This window comes from Salmo salar, chromosome 01 (genome assembly GCF_965601325.2).
Source record: "Salmo salar chromosome 01, fSalSal1, whole genome shotgun sequence".
Taxonomy (NCBI): domain Eukaryota; kingdom Metazoa; phylum Chordata; class Actinopteri; order Salmoniformes; family Salmonidae; genus Salmo; species Salmo salar.
Window position 1 is genome coordinate 38,522,707 of NC_138291.1, and position 22,400 is coordinate 38,545,106.

At 42.4% G+C, this 22,400-nt stretch overlaps 2 protein-coding genes across 3 annotated transcripts; one reads left to right on the plus strand and one right to left on the minus strand.

The window, feature by feature from the left end:
* Window positions 1-11,289: 11,289 nt before the first annotated feature.
* dtd2 (D-aminoacyl-tRNA deacylase 2) lies at window positions 11,290-12,824 on the minus strand. Its single transcript, NM_001146410.1, is given in 3 exon segments — window positions 11,290-12,230; window positions 12,392-12,461; window positions 12,589-12,824. Coding segments are annotated over 3 exon segments (507 nt in total). The 5' UTR covers window positions 12,700-12,824; the 3' UTR covers window positions 11,290-11,904.
* A 43-nt stretch (window positions 12,825-12,867) lies between these two features.
* On the plus strand, window positions 12,868-19,339 carry LOC106601900 (nucleotide binding protein-like). Of its 2 annotated transcripts, XM_045717622.2 has the most exons (11): window positions 12,887-13,073; window positions 14,905-15,019; window positions 15,294-15,438; window positions 15,621-15,655; window positions 15,811-15,901; window positions 15,982-16,021; window positions 16,126-16,216; window positions 16,827-17,006; window positions 18,601-18,721; window positions 18,835-18,917; window positions 19,092-19,339. In XM_045717622.2, the coding sequence occupies exons 3-11, from the start codon at window positions 15,339-15,341 to the stop codon at window positions 19,152-19,154; spliced, it is 804 nt and encodes a 267-aa protein (XP_045573578.1). In that variant the 5' UTR covers window positions 12,887-13,073; window positions 14,905-15,019; window positions 15,294-15,338; the 3' UTR covers window positions 19,155-19,339. The 2 variants fall into 2 exon arrangements, with proteins under 2 accessions (XP_014049810.1, XP_045573578.1); XM_014194335.3 differs by lacking the exon at window positions 14,905-15,019 and having other exon boundaries at window positions 12,868-13,073.
* The last annotated feature ends 3,061 nt before the right edge of the window (window positions 19,340-22,400 follow it).

The window sequence follows — 22,400 nt, forward strand, 5'->3', positions numbered from 1 at the left end:
TAATACATAGTATCACACTCAGATACACGTAACAGCAGAGCTATCTATTGGCTTGGGGACATCTCGTAACAAAACTGGTATGAAGCACACTTATCTATTTCTAAACACTTTAAACAGAACTCTGGGCCCTTATTCACAAATAGTCTCAGAGTATAGTGCTAATGTAGGATCAGTTTAGTTTTTTAGATCACAATGAATAAGATTATATGTACAGGGAGGACCTGATCCTAGCACTACTACTCTGAGATGCTTTTTGAGTACAAGCCCTGAAATAAGATAAGGTATGAGTACCTCAGGAGGACAGAAGAGGAACTGGCCAGGCACTGCATGTGGTTTGAGACACAGTTTCTCCAGTTCGGTCAAAGCAGTCCTCAGTGAAGTGACTGGAACACACCACAGACCTGTACCTCGAGTAATACCTGGGTCTCTCCATCAGCTTCAGTCCCTCACTGACTTGTCGGGCAACCTCAGAGCATTTCGTATTATTATGTACGTTTAGTATATGTCACGTTTGGTATGTTTTTTTTATGTATTTTTTTGTATAATTTTGTTTTGTTTTTTACCCCATTTTCTCCCCAATTTTATGGTATCCAATTGGTAGTTACAGTTTTGTCTCATCACTGCAACTCCCATACGGACTCGGGAGAGGCGAAGGTCGAGAGCCGTGCATCCTCCGAAACACAACCCAACCAAGCTGCACTGCTTCTTGACACAATGCCAACTTAACCCAGATGCCAGCCGCACCAATGTGTCAGAGGAAACACCGTACACCTGGAGACTGCGTCAGTGTGCACTGTGCCCGGCCCGCCACAGGAGTCGCTAGTGTGCGATGAGACAAGGACATCCCTGCCAGCCAAACCCTCCCCTAACCCTGGTGACGCTGGGCCAATTGTGAACTGCCTCATGGGTCTCCCGGTCGCAGCCGGCTGCGACAGAGCCTGGACACAAACCCAGAATCTCAAATGACACAGCTAGCACTGCGATGCAGTGCCTTAGACCACTGCACCACTCGGGAGGCCGACATTTGGTATGGTTACATAAGACAGATGGTTACTTAATGAAAGGAGGGTAGTTCATGCAAATGTCTAGCAACCCAAAGGTTGTGAGTTCGAATCTCATTACGAACAACATTAGCATTTTACTAATTTGAAACTTTTCAACTACTTACTACTTTGCAACTACTTACCACGTTAGCTAACCCTAACACTTTTAGCTAACCCTTCACCTAACCCGGGTCCTCAAATCCTCAAAAAGTCCTACAGCTGTACCACTGAGAGCATCTTGACTGGCTGCATCACCGCTTAGTATGACAACTGCTTGGCATCCGACTGCAAGGCCTGGGTCCTCAGATCCACAAAAGGTTCTACAGCTGCACTGGCTGCACATCCTGACTGGTAGCATCACTGCCTGGTATGGCAACTGCTCGGCCTCCAACCGCAAGGCACTACAGAGGGTAGTGCGTACGCCCCAGTACATCACTGGGGCCGAACTCCCTGCCATCCAGCTGGTGTCAGAGGAAGGCCCTAAAAATTGTCAGACTCCAGCCACCCATGTCATTGACTGTTCTCTCTGCTACGGCATGGCAATAATTACCGGAGCAATAAGTCTGGGACCAAAAGGTTCCTGAACAGCTTCTACTTCCAAGCCATAAGACTGCTGAACAGTTAATCAAATGGTGACCAGGAATATTTACATTGACTCACTTTATTATTACTTTTGTGATCTTATTTTTTTCCACCGACTTGCACTGGTTCTATGCACACTCACTAGACTCTACCCACACATACTACACTGACACTCCAACACACACACACACACAACATACGCTCACACACACATGCATATTGACGCCACACACACACACTTAGACATAGACACACTTTCACACACGGTGCTGTTACTCTATTATATATCCTGACTGCGTAGTCTACAGTGGCTTGCAAAAGTATTCACCCTCTTGGCATTTTTCCTATTTTGTTGCCTTACAACCTGGAATTAAAATTGATTTTTTGAGGGGTTTGTATCATTTGATTTACACAACATGCCTACCACTTTGAAGATGCAAAATATTTTTTATTGTGAAACAAACAAGAAATAAGACAAAAACAACTGAAAACTTGAGCATATTCACCCCCCTCCCAAAGTCAATACTTTGTAGAGCCACCTTTTGCAGCAATTACAGCTGCAAGTTTCTTGGAGTATGTCTCTATAAGCTTGGCACATCTAGCCACTGGGATTTTTGCCCATTCTTCAAGGCAAAACTGCTCCAGCTCTTTCAAGTTGGATGGGTTCTGCTGGTGTACAGCAATCTTTAAGTCATACCACAGATTCTCAATTGGATTGAGGTCTGGGCTTTGACTAAGCCATTCCAAGACATTTAAATGTTTCCCCTTAAACCACTCGAGTGTTGCTTTAGCAGTATGTTAGGGTCATTTTTCTGCTGGAAGGTGAACCTCCGTCCCAGTCTCAAATCTCTGGAAGACTGAAACAGGTTTCCCTCAAGAATTTCCCTGTATTTAGCACCATCCATCATTCCTTCAATTCTGACCAGTTTCTCAGTCCCTGCCGATAAAAAACATACCCAAAGCAAGATGCTGCAATCACCATGCTTCACTATGGGGATAGTGTTCTCGGGGTGATGAGAGGTGTTGGGTTCGATGCAGACATAGCGTTCTCCTTGTTAGCCAAAAAGCTCAATTTTAGTCTCATCTAAGCAGAGTACCTTCTTCCATATGTTTGGGGAATCTCCCACATGCCTTTTGGCGAACACCAAATGTGTTTGCATATTTGTTTTCTTTAAGCAATAGCTTTTTTATGGCCACTCTTCCGTAAAGCCCAGCTCTGTAGAGTGTACGGCTTAAAGTGGTCCTATGGACAGATACTTCAATCTCCGCTGTGGAGCTTTGCAGCTCCTTCAGGGTTATCTTCGGTCTCTTTGTTGCCTCTGATTAATGTCCTCCTTGCCTGGTCCGTGAGTTTTGGTGGGCGGCCCTCTCTTGGCAGGTTTGTTCTGGTGCCATATTCTTTCCATTTTTAAGAATGGATTAATGGTGCTCCTTGGGATGTTCAAAGTTTCGAAAAAAAACATGTATAACCCAACCCTGATCTGTACTTCTCCACAACTTTGTCCCTGACCTGTTTGGAGAGCTCCTTGGTCTTCATGGTGCTTCTTGCTTGGTGGTGCCCCTTGCTTAGTGGTGTTGCAAACACTGAGGCCTTTTAGAACAGGTGTATATATACTGAGGTCATGTGACACTTAGATTGCACACAGGTGGACTTTATTTAACTAATTATGTGACTTCTGAAGGTAATTGGTTGCACCAGATCTTATTTAGGGGCTTCATAGCAAAGGGGATGAATACATATGCATGCACCACTTTTCTGATTTTAATATTATTATTTTTTGGAATAAAGTTATTTTTTTCATTTCACTTCACCAATTTGGACTATTTTGTGTATGTCCATTACATGAAATCCAAATAAAAATCTATTTAAATTACAGGTTGTAATGCAACAAAATAGGAAAAATGCCAACGGGGTGAATACTTTTGCAAGGCACTGTTTATATATGTGTACAAAATGTTTCTCCCCAATTTTGTGATATCCAATTGCGATCTTGTCTGATAGCTGCAACTCCCGAACAGGCTCGGGAGAAGCGAAGGTCGAGTCATACGTCCTCGAAAAATGACCCTCCAAACCACGCTTTTTTACATCCACCCGCTTAACCCGGCTGCACCAATGTGTTGGAGGAAGCACCGTTCAACTGACGACCGAAGTCAGCCTGCAGGTGTCCAGCCCACCACAAGGAGTCACTAGAGCACGATGAGCCAAGTAAAGCCACTCCGGCCAAACCCTCCCCTAACCCGGACGATGCTGGGCCAATTGTGTGCCACCCTAGGGGACTCCCGGTTACGGCCGGCTGTGACACAGCCTGGGATCAAACCCGGGTCTGTAGTGACGCCTCAAGCACTATGATGCAGTGCCTTAGACCGCTGCGCCACTCAGGAGGCCAGCCTAGTAATTTTTTACCCCTACCTACACGTACATACTGTATTACCTCAATTACCTCGTACCCCTGCACATTGACTCGGTGTTGGTACTCCTTGTATACAGCTTCATTATTGTTATTTTATTGTTTTACTATTAAACTTTTTTATTTAGCAAATATTTTTCTTACTTTTTAACTCTGCATTGTTGGGAATGGGCTCATAAGTAAGCATTTCACGGTAAAATCTACTTGCTGTATTTTGCGCATGTGACCAATCAAATTTCATTTGATTTGAAAGGTCAGACCCAGGCTCCTCTCCACTGATCTGGTGTAGTTGGTACAGCTGTCTGTACACGCTACAGCTACGTCTTGGAGCCGTCCAGCATCCACACGTGTCACAGTTGCTGATCAAGTCTGCCACGTCCAGTAATATAGAGCCCCAGTAGTAGTGGGCACTGATGGCTCTCTGGCACCGGATCAGAACAGAAGTGAGAGTAGGTCGGTGGGGAAAAGGGCCCATAAGCGGCAGTGTGAGTCCAGAAAAGATAAAAAGGCGGCCTGTATATTGCAGTGAAACTTTTGTTTACTATTCACAAAATGATTTACAAAAACACATCCATAAGAAGCAGCAGAACAGCATATTACACTGCATGACCAAACGTTTGTAGACACCTGCTCGTCGTTGGAAAGGAAAAGGCGCAACGCTTGCTCACCATTAAAAACGATAAAAAAAATAAAAAAGTTTAAAAGATTGATGTTTCAGCCTTCAATGGCCTTTTTCAGAATAATTACAAAGGAAATGGACAAGTTCATATAGGGCATGAGGAAGACAATTAGGGGGCAAACTCTCTTCAGCTGGTGGTGCTAATGGGAGACGTGTGGTAGACCATACAGTGTGGTACTCAGTGTGTGGGGTACAGTGGTCAATGTCTCCACCTAGTGTTGAAATACAGCAGTGGAACCAGTAAAAAACTACTGGAAAACTGGGCAAGCTTTTTTCAACTTTACTATATAATACATGTTGAATATGTTGGGCAGTGGAAAATAAATAATGGGGCTAAGCAAAACTAGTTATAACAACTAAAAACATCAAAAGCTTAGGCAAAGAGGTCTAACAACTGGTTTGGACAACAGTTCGTGAGCTTGTAAGCAGTTCATGAGCTAGTAAGCTTCCTCCATATGTAAACCAGAGGTACAAATGGGAGGGTTGTCATTGGACCAACAAAGGGATGGGAACCTTCACAAAAGCATACTATAGTCCTCTAGGTTAAGGCCTCCGGAGACTAAAGTATATAAGGAATGGATCCAGAACGTGTCTCTGGACCTTCGGTGTTTGTCAACGTCACCTGCTCATCGACATCTCATTCCAAAATCATGGGCATTAATATAGATGTGGTCCTCCCTTTGCTGCTACAACAGCCTCCACTCTTCTGGGAAGGCTTTCCACTAGATGTTGGAACACTGCCGCGGGAACTTGCTTCCATTCAGCCACAAGAGCATTAGTGAGGTCGGGCACTGATGTTGGTCAATTAGGCCTGGCTCACTGTCGGCGTTCCAATTCATACCAAAAGTGTTCAATGGGGTTGAGGTCAGGGTTCTGTGGCCAGTGAAACTCTGCCACGCCGATCTCGACAAACCATTTCTACAAGGACCTTGCTTTGTGCATGAGGGCATTGTCATGCTGAAACAGGAAAGGGACTTCCCCAAACTTTTGCCACAAAGTTGGAAGCACAGAATTGTCTAGAATGTCATTGTATGTTGTAGCTTTAAGATTTCCATTCACTGGAACTAAGGGGCCTAGCCCAAACCATGAAAAACAGCCTCAGACCATTATTCATCCTCCACCAAACTTTATAGTTGGCACTATGCATTAGGTCAGGTAGCATTCTTCTGGCATCCGCCAAACCCAGATTCGTCCGTCGGACTGCCAGATGGTGAACCGTGATTCATCACTCCAGAGAACGTGTTTCCACTGCTCCACAGTCCAATGGTGGCAAGCTTTATACCACTCCAGCCGACACTTGGCATTGCGCTTGTGTGCGGCTGCTCGGCCATGGAAACCCATTTCATGAAGCTCCCGACGAACAGTTATTGTGCTGATGTTTCTTCCAGTGGTATTTTGGTATTTTATTAGGATCCCCATTAGCTGTTGCAAAAGCAGCAGCTACTCTTCCTGCGGTCCACACAAAACATGAAACATAACACAGAATGACATAATACAGAACACCATTAGACAAGAACACCTCAAGGACAGAACTACATACATTTTTAAAAAGGCACACATAGCCTACATATCAATGCATACACACAAACTATCTAGGTCAAATAGGGGAGAGGCATTGTGCCGTGAGGTGTTGCTTTATCTGTTTTTTTAAACCAGGTTTGTTGTTTATTTGAGCAATATTAGATGGAATTAAGTTCCATGCAATAAGGGCTCTATATAATACTGTACACTTTCTTTTTTGTTCTGGATTTGGGGACTATGAAAAGACCCCCGGTGGCATGTCTGGTGGGAAAAGTGAGTGTGTCAGAGCTGTGTGTAAGTTGACTATGCAAACAATTTGGGATTTTCAACACATTAATGTTTCTTATAAAAATAAGAAGTGATGCAGTCAGTCTCTCCTCAACTCTTAGCCAAGAGAGACTGGTATGCATAGTATTTATATTATCCCTCTGATTACAATTAAGAGCAAAACGTGCCGCTCTGTTCTGGGCCAGCTGCAGCTTAACTAAGTCTTTCCTTGCCGCACTGGACCACATGACTGGACAATAATCAAGATTAGACAAAACTAGAGCCTGCAGAACTTGCTTTTTGGAGTGTTGTGTCAAAAAAGCAGAGCATCTCTTTATTACGGCTAGACCTCTTCCCATCTTTGCAACCACTGAATCTATATGTTTTGACCATGACAGTTTACAATCTAAGGTAAAGCCAAGTAATTTATTCTCCTCAACTTGTTCAACAGCCACACCATTCATTACCAGATTCAGCTGAGGTCTAGCACTTAAGGAATGATTTGTACCAAATACAATGCTCTTAGTTTTAGAGATGTTCAGGACCAGTTTATTACTGGCCATCCATTCCAAAACAGACTGCAACTCTTTGTTAAGGGTTTCAGTGACTTCATCGGCTGTGGTTGATGATACGTATATGGTTGAATCTTCAGCATACATGGACACACATGCTTTGTTTAATGCCAGTGGCAGGTCATTGGTAAAAATAGAAAAGAGTACAGGGCCTAGAGAGCTGCCCTGCGGAACACCATACTTTACATCACTGACCATTTCAAATCCCACCGTACCTTCTCCGCTATGCAATCCGGTTTCCGAGCTGGTCATGGGTGCATCTCAGCTACGCTCAAGGTCCTGAATTATATCATAACCGGCATCGATAAAAGACAGTACTGTGCAGCCGTCTTCACGACCTGACCAAGGCTTTCGACTCTGTCAATCACCGTATTCTTATGGGCAGACTCAAAAGCCTTGGTTCACTAACTACATCTCAGATAGAGTTCAGTGTGTCAAATTGGAGGGCCTGTTGTCCGGACCTCTGGCTGTCTTTATGGGGGTGCCACAAGGTTCAATTCTCGGGCCGACTATTTTCTCTGTATATATCAATGATGTCGCTCTTGCTGTGGGTGATTCTTTGATCCACCTCTACGCAGATGACACCATTCTGTATACATCTGGCCCTTCCAAACGAGCTTAAATTTCATACAACACTCCTTCCGTGGCCTCCAACTGCTCTTAAATGCTAGTAAAACGAAATGCATGCTCTTCAACCGATCGCTATCCGCCCGCCCGACTAGCATCACTACTCTAGACGGTTCTGACTTAGAATATGTGGACAACTATAAATACCTAGGTGTCTGGCTAGACTGTAAACTCTTCTTCCAGACTCCTATTAAGCATCTCCAACCTAAAATTACATCTAGAATTGGCTTCCTATTTCGCAACTAAGCCTCCTTCACTCATGCTGCCAAACATACCCTCGTAAAACTGACTATCCTACCGATCCTTGACTTCGGCGATGTCATTTACAAAATAGCCTCCAACACTCTACTCAGCAAAGTGGATGCTGTCTATCACAGTGCCATCCGTTTTGTCACCAACGCCCCATATACTACCCACCACTGCGACCTGTATGCTCTCGTTGACTGGTCCTCGCTACATATTCATCGCCAAACCCACTGGCTCCAGGTCATATATAAGTCTTTGCTAGGTAAAGCTCAGCCTTTTCTCAGCTCACTGGTCACCTTAGCAACACCTACCCGTAGGATGGGCTCCAGCAGGTATATTTCACTGGTCATCCCCAAAGCCAAGACCTACTTTGGCTGCCTTTCCTTCCAGTTCTCTGTTGCCAATGACTGGAATGAATTGCAAAAATCACTGAAGTTGGAGACATATCTCCCTCACTAACTTTAAGCGTCAGCTGTCAGAGTAGCTTACCGATCGCTGCAGCTGTACACAGCCCATCTGTAAATAGCCCATCCAACCAACTACCTACCTCATCCCCATATTTGTTTTTGTTTTTCTGCTCTTTTGCACACCAGTATTTCTACTTGCACTGCTTTGCTTTATCTTGGCCAGGTCGCAGTTGTAAATGAGAACTTGTTCTCAACTGGCCTACCTGGTTAAATAAAGGTTAAATCATTTTTTTAATAAAAAACATGTATGACATTAGAGATGCTTCCATTAAAGAAAACCCTTTGAGTTCTATTAGATAGATAGCTCTGAATCCACGATATGGCAGAGTTTGAAAAGCCATAGCACTTAAGTTTTTTCAACAACAGGTTATGGTAAATAATATCAAAGGCTGCACTGAAATCTAACAGTAAAGCTCCCACAATTTTCTTATTATCAATTTCTTTCAACCAATCATCAGTCATTTGTGTCAGTGCAGTACATGTTGAGTGCCCTTCTCAATAAGCATGCTGAAAGTCTGTTGCTAATTTGTTTACAGAGAAATAGCATTGTATTTGGTCAAACACAATTTTTTCCAACAATTTGCTAAGAGCTGGCAGCAAGCTTATAGAGGCAGTTTGGAACTCAGTAATGAGGACAGACGATTTTTACACGTTACATGCTTCAGCACTCGGCAGTCCCGTTCTGTGAGCTTGTGTGGCCTACCACTTCGCGGCTGAGCCGTTGTTGCTCCTAGATGTTTCCACTTCACAATAACAGCACTTAAAGGTTAATCAGGGAGCTCTAGCAGGGCAAGAATTTGACGAACTGACTTACTGGAAAGGTGGCATCCTATGATAGTGCCACTTTGAATCATTGAGCTCCTCAGTAAGACCATTCTACTATCAACGCTGGTCTGTGGAGTTGCATGGCTGTGTGCTCGATTTTATACACATGTTAGCAACGAGTGTGGATGAAATAGTCTAATCCATTAATTTGAAGGAGTGTCCACATACTTTTGTATATATAGTGTATGTTACAGCAGGTTGCTGATCAGCCCAAAGTGACACCTGTCTTCATGAAACTTTCGTTCAATTTCTCCCTTTTTTGGACCACTCTGCGAGGCGTGGCTTCCCCCCTCTATTCGATAATTCTGGGACGCCAGAAACCTTTCTTGTGATATAGAATTCCATCTTATAAATGGAGAGAAATAGAGAGAAATAAATGAATTGTTTAGGCCTGGTGAGAGGTCTGAACCAGAGAGAATTTAACTCTTTATTTCAACACTATTTTCTGGTTATTTGATATTCTGCCCCAAGTCCCAGTGTGCAGGTAACTATCAAATCAAATCAAAGTTTATTTGTCACGTGTGCCGAATACAACAGGTGTAGACCTTACAGTGAAATGCTTACTTACAGGCTCTAACCAATAGTGCAAAAAAGGTATTAGGTGAACAATAGGTAAGTAAAGAAATAAAACAATAGTAAAAAGACAGGCTATATACAGTAGCGAGGCTATAAAAGTAGCGAGGCTACATACAGACACCGGTTAGTCAGGCTGATTGAGGTAGTATTTACATGTAGATATGGTTAAAGTGACTATGCATATATGATGAACAGAGAATAGCAGTAGCGTAAAAGAGGGGTTGGCGGGTGGTGGGTGGCGGGACACAATGCAGATTGCCCTGTTAGCCAATGTGCGGGAGCACTGGTTGGTCGGCCCAATTGAGGTAGTATGTACATGAATGTATAGTTAAAGTGACTATGCATATATGATAAACAGAGAGTAGCAGCAGCGTAAAAAAAGGGGTTGGGGGGAGCACACAACGCAAATAGTCCGGGTAGCCATTTGATTACCTGTTCAGGAGTCTTATGGCTTGGGGGTAAAAACTGTTGAGAAGCCTTTTTGTCCTAGACTTGGCACTCCGGTACTGCTTGCCATGCAGTATCAATCAGATTGTACCGTTTAAAAAATGGCCTCTGCATTATATGGGGCAGGAACACCCACTTTCCCCTTTCTGAAAGACTGCCTGTTGGTTTCAGGTGGAGGTAGTGCATAGTGATGTTCTATGTGTTCTGTGGCCTCAATTGGGATGGAGAGCAGGTTTTCAATGTTCATGTCAGAAATATCCCATCTTCATCCAATACACATTCTGGGAAGGGTGGCTTCAGCAAGAAGAGCATATAAAGCCGTGTAAAAGAGTGTTTGGGAATTGATTTCTTATCTAATAACCTATAGTGAGTGAACATTGTCTCCCTTGAAGACGATTCTTATACAAAAAGTGCTTTTTGTTTATGTAACGTCTATGCATGCACTGACTACGTTATCCATAATGCTTCATTACTTTGTAGAATAAACACCTCTTGAGACTCTGGAGACACCACTATGGTGGGCACTGCATCTGGTTTAAGAGTTACCGTGTCCTCAATGAGTTCGAAGCAGTCCTCTCAAAAGTGCATGGACCACAGGACCTTTCATGACTCTGACCCTCGAGGGACCCCTTGTGTTGATAAATACATGCAAAATATTGTAAACATCACAGCCTGTATTCATAAAGCGACTTGGAGTATTCATCCCTGTCCATTCTTTATAATAAAGGCAAAACTGATCCTGGATCAGCAATCCCACTCTGAATACGTCCCAGGGGTTGTGATAGCAGCGCTTGAGATACAATATATACAGTTGTTCACTACAGTAGATGGCAGATACATTTTTTTCCTTTACCACATCTTCATTGTGGGAAGCAGTGCTATTACATCCATAGGCAAAACATTGTAGCCATTTATCCGTGGGAATGTCTTCTTTGAACAAGTCTCACAGTTATGAATCCACTTTTTAGTGTCTGGTGAGATAGCGCTGGACCATTCTAGTTTGTTGTTGATGTGGACACCAAGGAACTTGAAGCTCTCAACATTTATTTATTTAAATTTATATATTGGGACGCAACTACCCCATTCTCACTAAAACACGAAGTTATGGCACAAATCGTACTTGATGAGTTGTCTTCTTTACACTTCCTCACGTTTTTATATGGGTTGACATGCAAGGCACATTACCGCCATAGAGTGGGAAGAACTGATACAAGTACTCATACATTTGTTTCCCCTCCCATCATTGTTTTAATGTATATACAGTATTTAATTTTTTGTACTAGTAGCAATCTTAGCTGAAAAAAAGTTTAATATGATCTTATCTAGATTTCTTTCAGGTGTAGGGGATTTTTTTTTTGCTAGTGCAGTGCTCATAAATCCCCACTAGATATCACAAGTTGCACTTCATAAACCCATCAACAATTTGCAACAAGGTTGTCAATACAAATATTTCAATTGAGTTCAGACTTTCTTTTGATTTCCTGATCATAATATATTTGTATGATTTAACACTAAAGAACAACATGATACAAACACATGCATTACAATATTGGCAGTTTTAATCATCAGATCTACAGAACCACCATTTCAGGGACAAGAGTGCAATTGGTAATTTACTGTGAAATGTCATTAGTATTGGAAGGTTCAAAACTCCATCAGGTGTGTGTATGGTCCGTTAGTATCCAGCTTCAGCACTTGTCTGTTCCCATATGTTCCATGTTTGACGATCATCCCAGTCTCACTACTGTTACTGGACAAAGCCAGTTCCTTCTTACACAGGGAGACAAAGTTAGAATAGAGCTGTAGGCCCTCTTCTTTCCCAATGTTGTGGTGGTACTGCATGCCCTTCCCTTTGGCCTTGCCTCCCAGTGTAGCCTGAGGCACAATGAGGACGTTTCCAGGCAGGTCCAGCACTGACACATACTTCCCAGAGTCAGCTTCACACAGCTTCAAGTTGAGCAGAGTGTTCACTGTGGAGTAGAGCAGAGGGATCAATAACCATTCAGTACTAGCAACATTGCTTTACGATTCCTTGAAGAACAGTGACATTTACTGTTCACAGTCTTGTGAAGCCCAGGTAGTTGCTTTTATTGCAGTATTGTCCAAAAACTGGAAAAAGCACAATAAATACCGATTTTTGGAATAATTTCCTCTGTAGCGCCTTTAAAAAAGCAGATGTAGACCACCATCCCTCTGTCAATCTGAAAAAATGAAATCGTATGAGTAGCCCATCCCCCAATCATTATTTTAGGCAAGGTGCAATTCTTATTCTGAGCAGGCAGACCATATTTGCACTTAAGAAAGTAGTAGAAAATAATTCAATAGTACCTCCACCCATTCAGCCTCAGACTGATCATCTGCAGGTTTGACCTGAAGCCTTGCATAGAGACACTGCTGAAGAACAGTTCTTGCTAGTGGAGAACCTGCCTTTTCAGTCATTTTGAAATTATATCTGCCTGTTTCAGATGATAAAGCACAAGAGGACTCGTAAAAAAAACTCACTTTTAAACGGGACAGTGAGGGAAAATAACAGAAGAGAAACGAAAACGTTCGTGTCTCTGACACTCGCTTCCGGGTGAGGCTCCTCCTGACGCAATGTTAACAAGTATACGTCATAAAGAATCGACGTGCACTTGACCAATAACCTATTTTTTCTATGGCAATAACACAAGATGGCTCACTGTAGCTACAGTAAATTCTCACATATATTAAAATTAACAACCGCTAACCTAAATAAACCAACAGTGTTACGGACAGGGAGAGACATTCAACATGCTCCACAACGCTGCAAATATTTCATACGTTTTCATAAGGTAATATTCTAGCTCCTGCTAAAATTGTTTACAACCAACTAGCGAACTAAACTCCACTCCATGGAGTGTTGTTTAGTTCGCTACAACTAACTAGCTAAGTAGCTTGCTACATGCTAACTAAATAAATGCTAGCAAGTTCTGATTCACTCTACATAGCTAGTTAGCTAATCATTGCAAACCACTGAGGCCAATTATGTAGCATGTTTGTTTACGTATCTGTATAACTATAACTAATTATAACTAACAGCAACACAATAAGATTTACATCATGTATATACAGTACCAGTCAAATGTTTGGACCCACCTACTCATTCAAGGGTTTTTCTTTATTTTTACTATTTTCTATATTGTAGAATAATAATGAAGACATCAAAACTATGAAATAACACATATAGAATCATGTAATAACCAAAAAAGTGTTAAACAAATCAAAATATATTTTATATTTGAGATTCTTCAGAGTAGCCACCCTTTTCCTTGATAACAGCTTTGCACACGCTTGGTGTTCTCTCAGCCAGCAACATGAGGAATGCTTTTCCAACAGTCTTCAAGGAGTTCACACATATGCTGAGCATTTGTTGGCTGCTTTTCCTTCACTCTGCGGTCCAACTCATCCCAAACCATCTGAATTGGGTTGAGGCCGGGTGATTGTGGAGGCAATGTCATCTGATAGCCCTTACACGGCCAGGAGGGGTGTTTTGGATCATTGTCCTGTTGAAAAACAAATGATAGTCCCGCTACGCGCAAACTAGATGGGATGGCGTATCGCTGCAGAATGCTGTGGTAGTCATGCTGGTTAAGTGTGCCTTTAATTCTAAATAAATCACTGACAGTGTCCCCAGCAAAGCACCATCACACCTCCTCCTCCATGCTTCACGGAGGGAACCACACATGCAGAGATCATCCGTTCACCTACTCTGCGTTTCACAAAGACATGGCGGTTGGAACAAAAAATCACTCTCCCAAAGGACAGATTTCCACTGGTCTAATGTCCATTGCTCGTGTTTCTTGGCCCAGGCAAGGCTCTTCTTATTATTGGTATCCTTTAGTAGTGGTTTCTTTGCAGCGAAGGTCTGATTCACGCAGTCTCCTCTGAACAGTTGATGTTGAGATGTGTCTGTTACTTGAACTCTGTGAAGCATTTATTTGGGCTGCAATTCCTGAGGCTGGTAACTCTAATGAACTTATCCTCTGCAGCATAGGTATCTCTGGGTCTTTCCTGTGGCGGTCCTCATGAGAGCCAGTTACATCATAGCGCTTGATGGTTTTTGCGAATGCACTTGAAAAAACTTTCAAAGTTCTTGTCTTAAAGTAATGATGGACTGTTGTTTCTCTTTGCTTATTTGAGCTGTTCTTGCCATAATATGGACTTAGTCTTTTACCAAATAGGGCTATCTTCTGTATACCAACCCTACATTGTCACAACACAACTGATTGGTTCAAACACATTAAGAAGGAAATAAATTTACTTTTAACAAAGCACACATGTTAATTGAAATGCATTTCAGGTGACTTATCCAGAACAAATTCCAGTCCCCAAATCCAGAACAAATTCAAAGAAAGCGTACAGTATTATATAGAGCCCTTATTGCATGGAACTTCATTCCATCTAATATTGCTAAAATAAACAGCAAACTTGGTTTAAAATAACGGATAAAGCAACACCTCACAGAACAACGCCTCTCCCCTATTTGACCTAGATAGTTTGTGTGTATGCATTGATATGTAGGCTACATGTGCCTTTAAAAAAAAAAGATGTATCTTGTTCTGTCCTTGAGCTGTTCTTGTCTATTAATGTTCTGTATTATGTCATGTTTTGTGTGGACCCCAGGAACAGTAGCTGCTGCTTTTGCAACAGCTAATGAGGATCCAAATAAAATACCAATACCTCATGAAGCTGGTTGAGAGAATGCCAAGAGTGTGCAAAGCTGGCATCAAGGCAAAAGGTGGCTATTTGAAGAATCTCAAATATAACATATATTTGGATTTGTTTAACACATTTTTGGTTACTACATGATTCCATATGTGTTAATTCATAGTTTTGATGTCTTCACTATTATTCTATAATGTAGAAAATAGTACAAATAAAGAAAAACCCTTGAATGACTAGGTGTGTCCAAACTTTTGACGGGTACTGTATATACAAGTTACATTCAAGTTTATCATGTGTTGTTGATAAACTCAGTTGCTCATTCCATGATATGTCTCTGTACTCCCCAGACCTCAGGTCCTGAGAGGTCATTGCAGGAGAGACAGAAGCAGCACATGGCTCGCGGCTTGCCCAAACAAAAGCCCATTGCTGGAGTGAAACAAGTTATTGTGGTGGCCTCAGGGAAGGGGGGTGTTGGGAAATCAACCACTGCAGGTAAGCAGGTTCTTATTGGGCTCTCTGTGCTGCTCATTCATGAAACATTTGCACAAATGTGTGCAATTTGCATACATTTCAACAGACAGTGGTTTGGTCTGATCTTTTTATCTTTATGAAACACATATTTTTATACAGTGTAGTCATTTGCTAGCCTACAACCTTTTTCCTCCCCTCAACAGTGAATTTGGCCCTTGGACTCACAGCTAATGATCCAGTAAGGAAAGCACCATTATTAATTTGCTCATTTTGTTATTACTGTTGCATACCAATATTTGCCCAAATGGGTATGCAGAACTATGACAATCTCTCTCTCTCTGTTTTACTACATTTTCCACTCAGTCGCTCTTCATGTCTCTTTTCTGCACACAGAGTAAAACAGTGGGCATCTTAGACGCTGATGTTTACGGTCCCTCAGTTCCTAAGCTGATGAGCCTGAAGGGGAACCCAGAACTAACTGACAGTAGGAGACATCGATCTGAATGTAGTCTCGCTTTAGGAATCAAACTGAAAAGACAACCTATGTTTTCTTTGTGTTTTCAGACAACCTAATGAGACCACTTATGAATTTTGGGATTCCATGGTGAGTATATTTATCTCCAATTGCTAGTGACAGGGGAGGTATGCAAACAAATAAATCATTGAGTCATTGACTGTCATGTCCATCTGTCATCCTTGTGTCCTCAGTATGTCCATGGGGTTTCTGGTAGAGGATGTTGCACCCATTGTCTGGAGGGGCCTGATGGTGATGTCAGCTATAGAGAAGCTACTTAGACAGGTGGGGGAAACTGATCATTCATGTACACTGACCTACAAAGGCAAAGTGCGGTAACTACGAATTTGGTCCAAAATCTTTGGTCTGTTGTAATGGCCTTGTGTATATATAAGTAACAAGGCCCTAGGGGGTGTGGTATATGTCCAATATACCAAGGCTAAGGGCTGTTCTTAGGCACGACGCAACGCAGAGTGCCTGGATACAGCCCTTAGCCGTGGTATATTGGCCATATACCACAAACCCCCGAGGTGCCTTATTGCTATTATAAACTGGTTACAAACTTAATTAGAGCAGTAAAAATATATGTTTTGTCATACCCGTGGTATAAGGTCTGATATACCGCGTCTGTCAGCCAATCAGCATTCAGGGCTCAATCCACAAGTTTATAATCTCATGAATGTGTTTTTTTGTTTTCTGAGACAAGAACAAGCCAGTCAATCAGAATATATCATGAAGTACCAGAATTTAGACAGAAAGACTTTGAAGTGAGACTTTGCAGTTAATGCACTTTTCTTTTGTAGGGCACTAGAGTAATCCGTGTTAGTTTTTATACTAGCGATATCAGCTACTAGAAATGTTAGGTCGCCATGTCTTTTTTTTGTTACCTATGCAGGTAGATTGGGGACTGCTGGACTACCTGGTTATTGACATGCCACCTGGGACTGGAGATGTTCAGTTATCAATCACTCAGAACGTCCCAATAGCAGGAGCAGTGATCGTGTCCACTCCTCAGGATATTGCCTTGCTGGATGCACGCAGAGGAGCAGAAATGTTCAGGAAGGTCAATGTACCGGTAAGAGCTTTGGATGCTAAATGCCACTTTATTCTTACTTCAATTCTTTTCAAATGACCTTGGTAAGGACAAAATACACATTTGTGAGATGTTGATCTATGCACACTGAACAAAAATATAAATGCAACATGCAACAATTTCAAAGATTTTACTGAGTTACAGTTCATACAAGGAAACAGGTCAATTGAAATAAATCCATTATGCCCTAAACTATGGATTTCACATGACTGAGGAATACAGATATGCAGCTGTTGGTAACAGATACCTTAAAAAAAGGTAGAGGCGTGGATCAGAAAACCAGTCAGTATCTGGTGTGAACACCATTTGCCTCAGGCAGCATGACACATCTCCTTTGCATAGAGTTGATCAGGCTGTTGATTGTGGCCTGTGGAATGTTGTCACACTCCTCTTCAATGGCTGTGCGAAGTGGCTGGATATTTGCGGGAACTGGAACACGCTGTCGTACACATTGATCCAGAGCATCCCAAACATGCTCAATGGATGACATGTCTGGTGACTATACAGGCCATGGAAGAACTGGGACATTTTCAGCTTCCAGGAATTGTGATCAGATCCTTGCGACATGGGGCTGTGCATTATCATTCTGAGGTGATGGCGGCAGGATCAATGGCACGACAGTGGGCCTCAGGATCTCGTCACGGTATCTTTGTGCATTCAAATTGCCATCGATAAAATGCAATTGTGTTCGTTGTTCATAGCTTACGCCTGCCAATACCATAACCCCACCGCCACCATGGGGCACTCATGGTGGCATCAGCAAATGTTGACATCAGCAAACCGCTTGCCTACACAACACCATACAGGCTGTCTGCCATCTTCCCCGTACAGTTGAAACCGTGATTCATCCGTGAAGAGCACACTTCTCCAGTGTGCCAGTGGCCATCGAAGGTGAGCATTTGCCCACTGAAGTCGGTTGCGACGCCAAACTGCAGTCAGGTCAAGACCCTGGTGAGGAAAACGAGCACGCAGATGAGCTTCCCTGAGATGGTTTCTGAAAGTTTTGCAGAAATTCTTCAGTTGTGCAAACCCACAGTTTCATCAGCTGTCCGGGTGGCTGGTCTCAGATCATTCCGCAGGTGAAGAAGCCAGATGTTGAGTTCCTGGGCTGGCATGGTTACACATGTTCTGCAGTTGTGAGGCCGGTTGGATCTACTGCTAAATTTTCTAAAATGACGTTGGAGGTGGCTTATGGTAGAGAAATTAACATGAAATTATCTGGCAACAGCTCTGGTGGATTATTCCTGCAGCCAGCCTGCCAATTGCATGCTCCCTCAAAACTTGAGACATTGGTGCTGTTGTGTGACAAAACTGCACATTTTAGTGGCCTTTTATTGTCCCCAGCACAAGGTGCACTTGTGTAATGATCAAGCTGTTTCGTCTGCTTCTTGTCAGGTGGATGTATTATCCTGGCAAAGGAGAAATGCTCACTAACGGGGAGAAATACGCTTTTTGTGCATGTGGAACATGTCTGGGATCTTTTATTTCAGCTCATGGAACATGGGACCAACACTTTACATGTTGCGTTTATATTTTTGTTCAGTGTATATTTATATATATATGTCACATCTCATAGGTCCTGGGCATAGTCCAGAATATGAGCGTGTTTCAGTGCCCCAAGTGTAACCACCAGACCCATATCTTTGGGGCAGATGGAGCAAGGGCTCTTGCTGATACTCTGGGAGTACAATTATTGGGTAAGACCCATTTCAAACATAAATCATTACAGATTTCATTATTTCTCTCAATCTCATATGTAATAGAATGATAGTATAGTGTTGAGACTGATGTCTCTCCCTCCTCTGTCTAGGAGACATTCCTCTTCACCTGAGCATCAGAGAGATGTCAGACAGAGGCCAGCCTGTAGTGGTGTCCTCACCTGACAGCCCTGAGGTTGGTATGCTGCTTGGATGACAATAGATTGCCAATGTTTATCTTGACTATGTTGGAAAACAAACAGTGTATTCTTCACCATAACATTGTATACATTTGACACTTTTGAGAGTTTGCCATGTTAGTTTTCTACCTGGGTTTGTTTAATATGGCTGCCTATGCCTATTGTTTTAGGCTGAGGCCTACAGAAAGGTGGCAACTGCCGTGGTCCAGCGCCTAGAAGAACTCTCTGGTTGAGTTATTGCCCTCTACTGTGTAGGACAACTGGACAACTGGTCATCTACAGGAGATTCAGTGCATTCGGAAAGTATTCAGACCCCTTGACTTTTTCCACATTTTGTTATTCTAAAATGGATTAAATCGTTTTTTTCCCCCCTCATCAATATACACACAATACCCCATAATGACAAAGCAAAAACAGGTTTTTAGATTTTTTTTGCAAATGTATTAAAAATAAAAAACTGATATATCATTTACGTAAGTATTCAGACCCTTCTCAATACTTTGTTACAGCCTCGAGTCTTTTTCGATCGATTACAGCCTTGAGTCTTCTTGGGTATGACGCTACAAGCTTGCCACACCTGTATTTGGGGAGTTTCTCCCATTCTTCTTTGCAGATCCCCTCAAGCTCTGTCAGGTTGGATGGGGAGCGTCACTGCACTGCTATTTTCAGGTCTCTCCAGAGATATTCAAGTCCGGGCTCTGGCTGGGCCACTCAAGGACATTGAGAGACTTGTCCCGAAGCCACTCCTGTGTTGTATTGGCTGTGTGCTTAGGGTCGTTGTCCTGTTGGAAGATGAACCTTCGACCCAGTCTTGTGTCCTGAGCGCTCTGGAGCAGGTTTTCATCAAGGATCTCGCTGTACTTTGCTCCGTTCATCTTTCCCTTGATCCTGAGTAGTCTCCCAGACCCTGCCGCTGAAAAACATCCCCACAGCATGATGCTGCCACCACCATGCTTCATCGTAGGGATGGTGCCAGGTTTCCTCCTGGCATGACGCTTTGCATTCAGGCCAAAGAGTTCAATCTTGGTTTCATCAGACCAGAGAATCTTGTTTGTCATGGTCTGAGAGTCCTTCAGGTGCCTTTTGGCAAACTCCAAGCGGGCTGTCATGTGCCTTTTACTAAGGAGTGGCTTCCGTCTGGCCACTCTACCATAAAGCCTGATTTGTAGAGTGCTGCAGAGATGGTTGTCCTTCTGGAAGGTTCTCCCATCTCCACTGAGGAACTCTGGAGCTCTGTCAGAGTGACCATCAGGTTCTTGGTCACTTCCCTGACCCAAGGCCCTTCTCCCCCGATTGCTCAGTTTGACCGGGTGGCAAGCTCTAGGAAGAGTCTTGGTGGTTCCAAACTTCTTCCATTTAAGAATGATGGAGGACACTGTGTTCTTGGGGACTTTCAATGCTGCAGACATTTTTTTGGTATCCTTCCCCAGATATGTGCGTCGACACAATCCTGTCTCGGAGCTCTACGGACAATTCCTTCGACTTAATGGCTTGGTTTTTGCTCTGACATGCACTGTCAACTGTGGGACCTTATAGAGACAGGTGTGTGCCTTTCCAAATCATGTCGAATCAATTGAATTAACCACAGGTGGACTCCAATCCAAGTTGTAGAAACATCTCAAAAATGATCAATGGAAACAGGATGCACCTGAGCTCAATTTTGAGTCTCATAGCAAAGGGCCTAAATAGTTATGTAAATAAGATATTTCTGTTTTTTATTTTTAACAAATTTGCAAAAATGTCTAAAAACCTGTTTTCGCTTTGTCATTATGGGGTATTGTGTGTAGGTTGATGAGGGGGAAAAAATATTTTATCCATTGTAGAATAAGACTGTAACGTAACAAAATGTGGAAAAAGTGAGGGGGTCTGAATACTTTCCGAGTGCACTGTAGACCAGAAGAACCCTGCACTCCTCCATATCCCTAGCTGTGGAGTACGCACAAATCCTTGGTGTCTGATCTGATTACATATCTGTTACATAGTTATTCTATGGAATTATGTACATTCCATATAGTAAGTATGTATATCTAGACCGTGGTAGCATAATGTTCCGTTTCAATAGCAATCTGTCTCTTCAAACCAATGTGTATTCAGTATATAGATCCAGTATTCAGTGTTCAGTCTGATATTCAAATACAACACGTTTAATTCAAGCCTTGAGAACAAAATGTACAGGCGACAGTAAACTAAATGAAAGTGATTTATGCCCTAAAAGCTTTGAGCAAAAATAAAGGAATGCTTTATGTTGTTTTTTCTTTCTGACTTGATGCTTGATACCTCTTTCTGATGCCTGGTGAGTTATTCTTTTGTAAATGTTGATGCCTGGTGAGTTATTCTTTTGTAAATGTTGATGCCTGGTGAGTTATTCTTTTGTAAATGTTGATGCCTGGTGAGTTATTTTTTTGTAAATGTTGATGCCTGGTGAGTTGTTCTTTTGTAAATGTTGATGCCTGGTGAGTTGTTCTTTTGTAAATGTTGTTGCCTGGTGAGTTGTTCTTTTGTAAATGTTGTTGCCTGGTGAGTTGTTCTTTTGTAAATGTTGTTGCCTGGTGAGTTGTTCTTTTGTAAATGTTGTTGCCTGGTGAGTTGTTCTTTTGTAAATGTTGTTTACAATATTTACACAATCTTCCATCTTCACGAAATGCAGCTAATGTTCCCAATGTCAGAGATGAAAATAAACAACCTAGAACATTAGCTGCATTTCGTGAAGATGGAAGATTGTGTAAATATTGTAAACAACATTTACAAAAGAACAACTCACCAGGCAACGACATTTACAAAAGAACAACTCACCAGGCAACAACATTTACAAAAGAACAACTCACCAGGCATCAACATTTACAAAAGAATAACTCACCAGGCATCAACATTTACAAAATAATAACTCACCAGGCATCAACATTTACAAAAGAACAACTCACCAGGCAACGACATTTACAAAAGAATAACTCACCAGGCAACGACATTTACAAAAGAACAACTCACCAGGCATCAACATTTACAAAATAATAACTCACCAGGCATCAACATTTACAAAAGAACAACTCACCAGGCAACGACATTTACAAAAGAACAACTCACCAGGCAACGACATTTACAAAAGAACAACTCACCAGGCAACGACATTTACAAAAGAACAACTCACCAGGCAACAACATTTACAAAAGAACAACTCACCAGGCATCAACATTTACAAAAGAACAACTCACCAGGCATCAACATTTACAAAAGAATAACTCACCAGGCATCAACATTTACAAAAGAATAACTCGTTTGACTTGAAGCCAGTAAGGGTTGCAGTTACTCTCTATAAACACCTGGTGGCACTGCATATCAAATCAAACATCCCACTTCCCAGGCCACCAGTCATATTTATTTCCTCATCCTGAGTTGGATGAGCTCTCTGTGACTTGTGCAAACAGGACCACTTCCTGCATATTTCTGTTGCTCCCTAGACTCCGCTAACTACAGCAGCTGTT

Excerpts from the sequence above, each read along its gene's own strand:
- LOC106601900 (XM_014194335.3), top strand. The coding sequence starts at position 12,933 with ATGGCTCACTGTAGCTACAGTAAATTCTCACATATATTAAAATTAACA. Across the intron at positions 15,439-15,620 it reads TGGGAAATCAACCACTGCAG|TGAATTTGGCCCTTGGACTC; the intron begins GTAAGCAGGTTC and ends TCCCCTCAACAG. Across the intron at positions 15,656-15,810 it reads GACTCACAGCTAATGATCCA|AGTAAAACAGTGGGCATCTT; the intron begins GTAAGGAAAGCA and ends TTCTGCACACAG.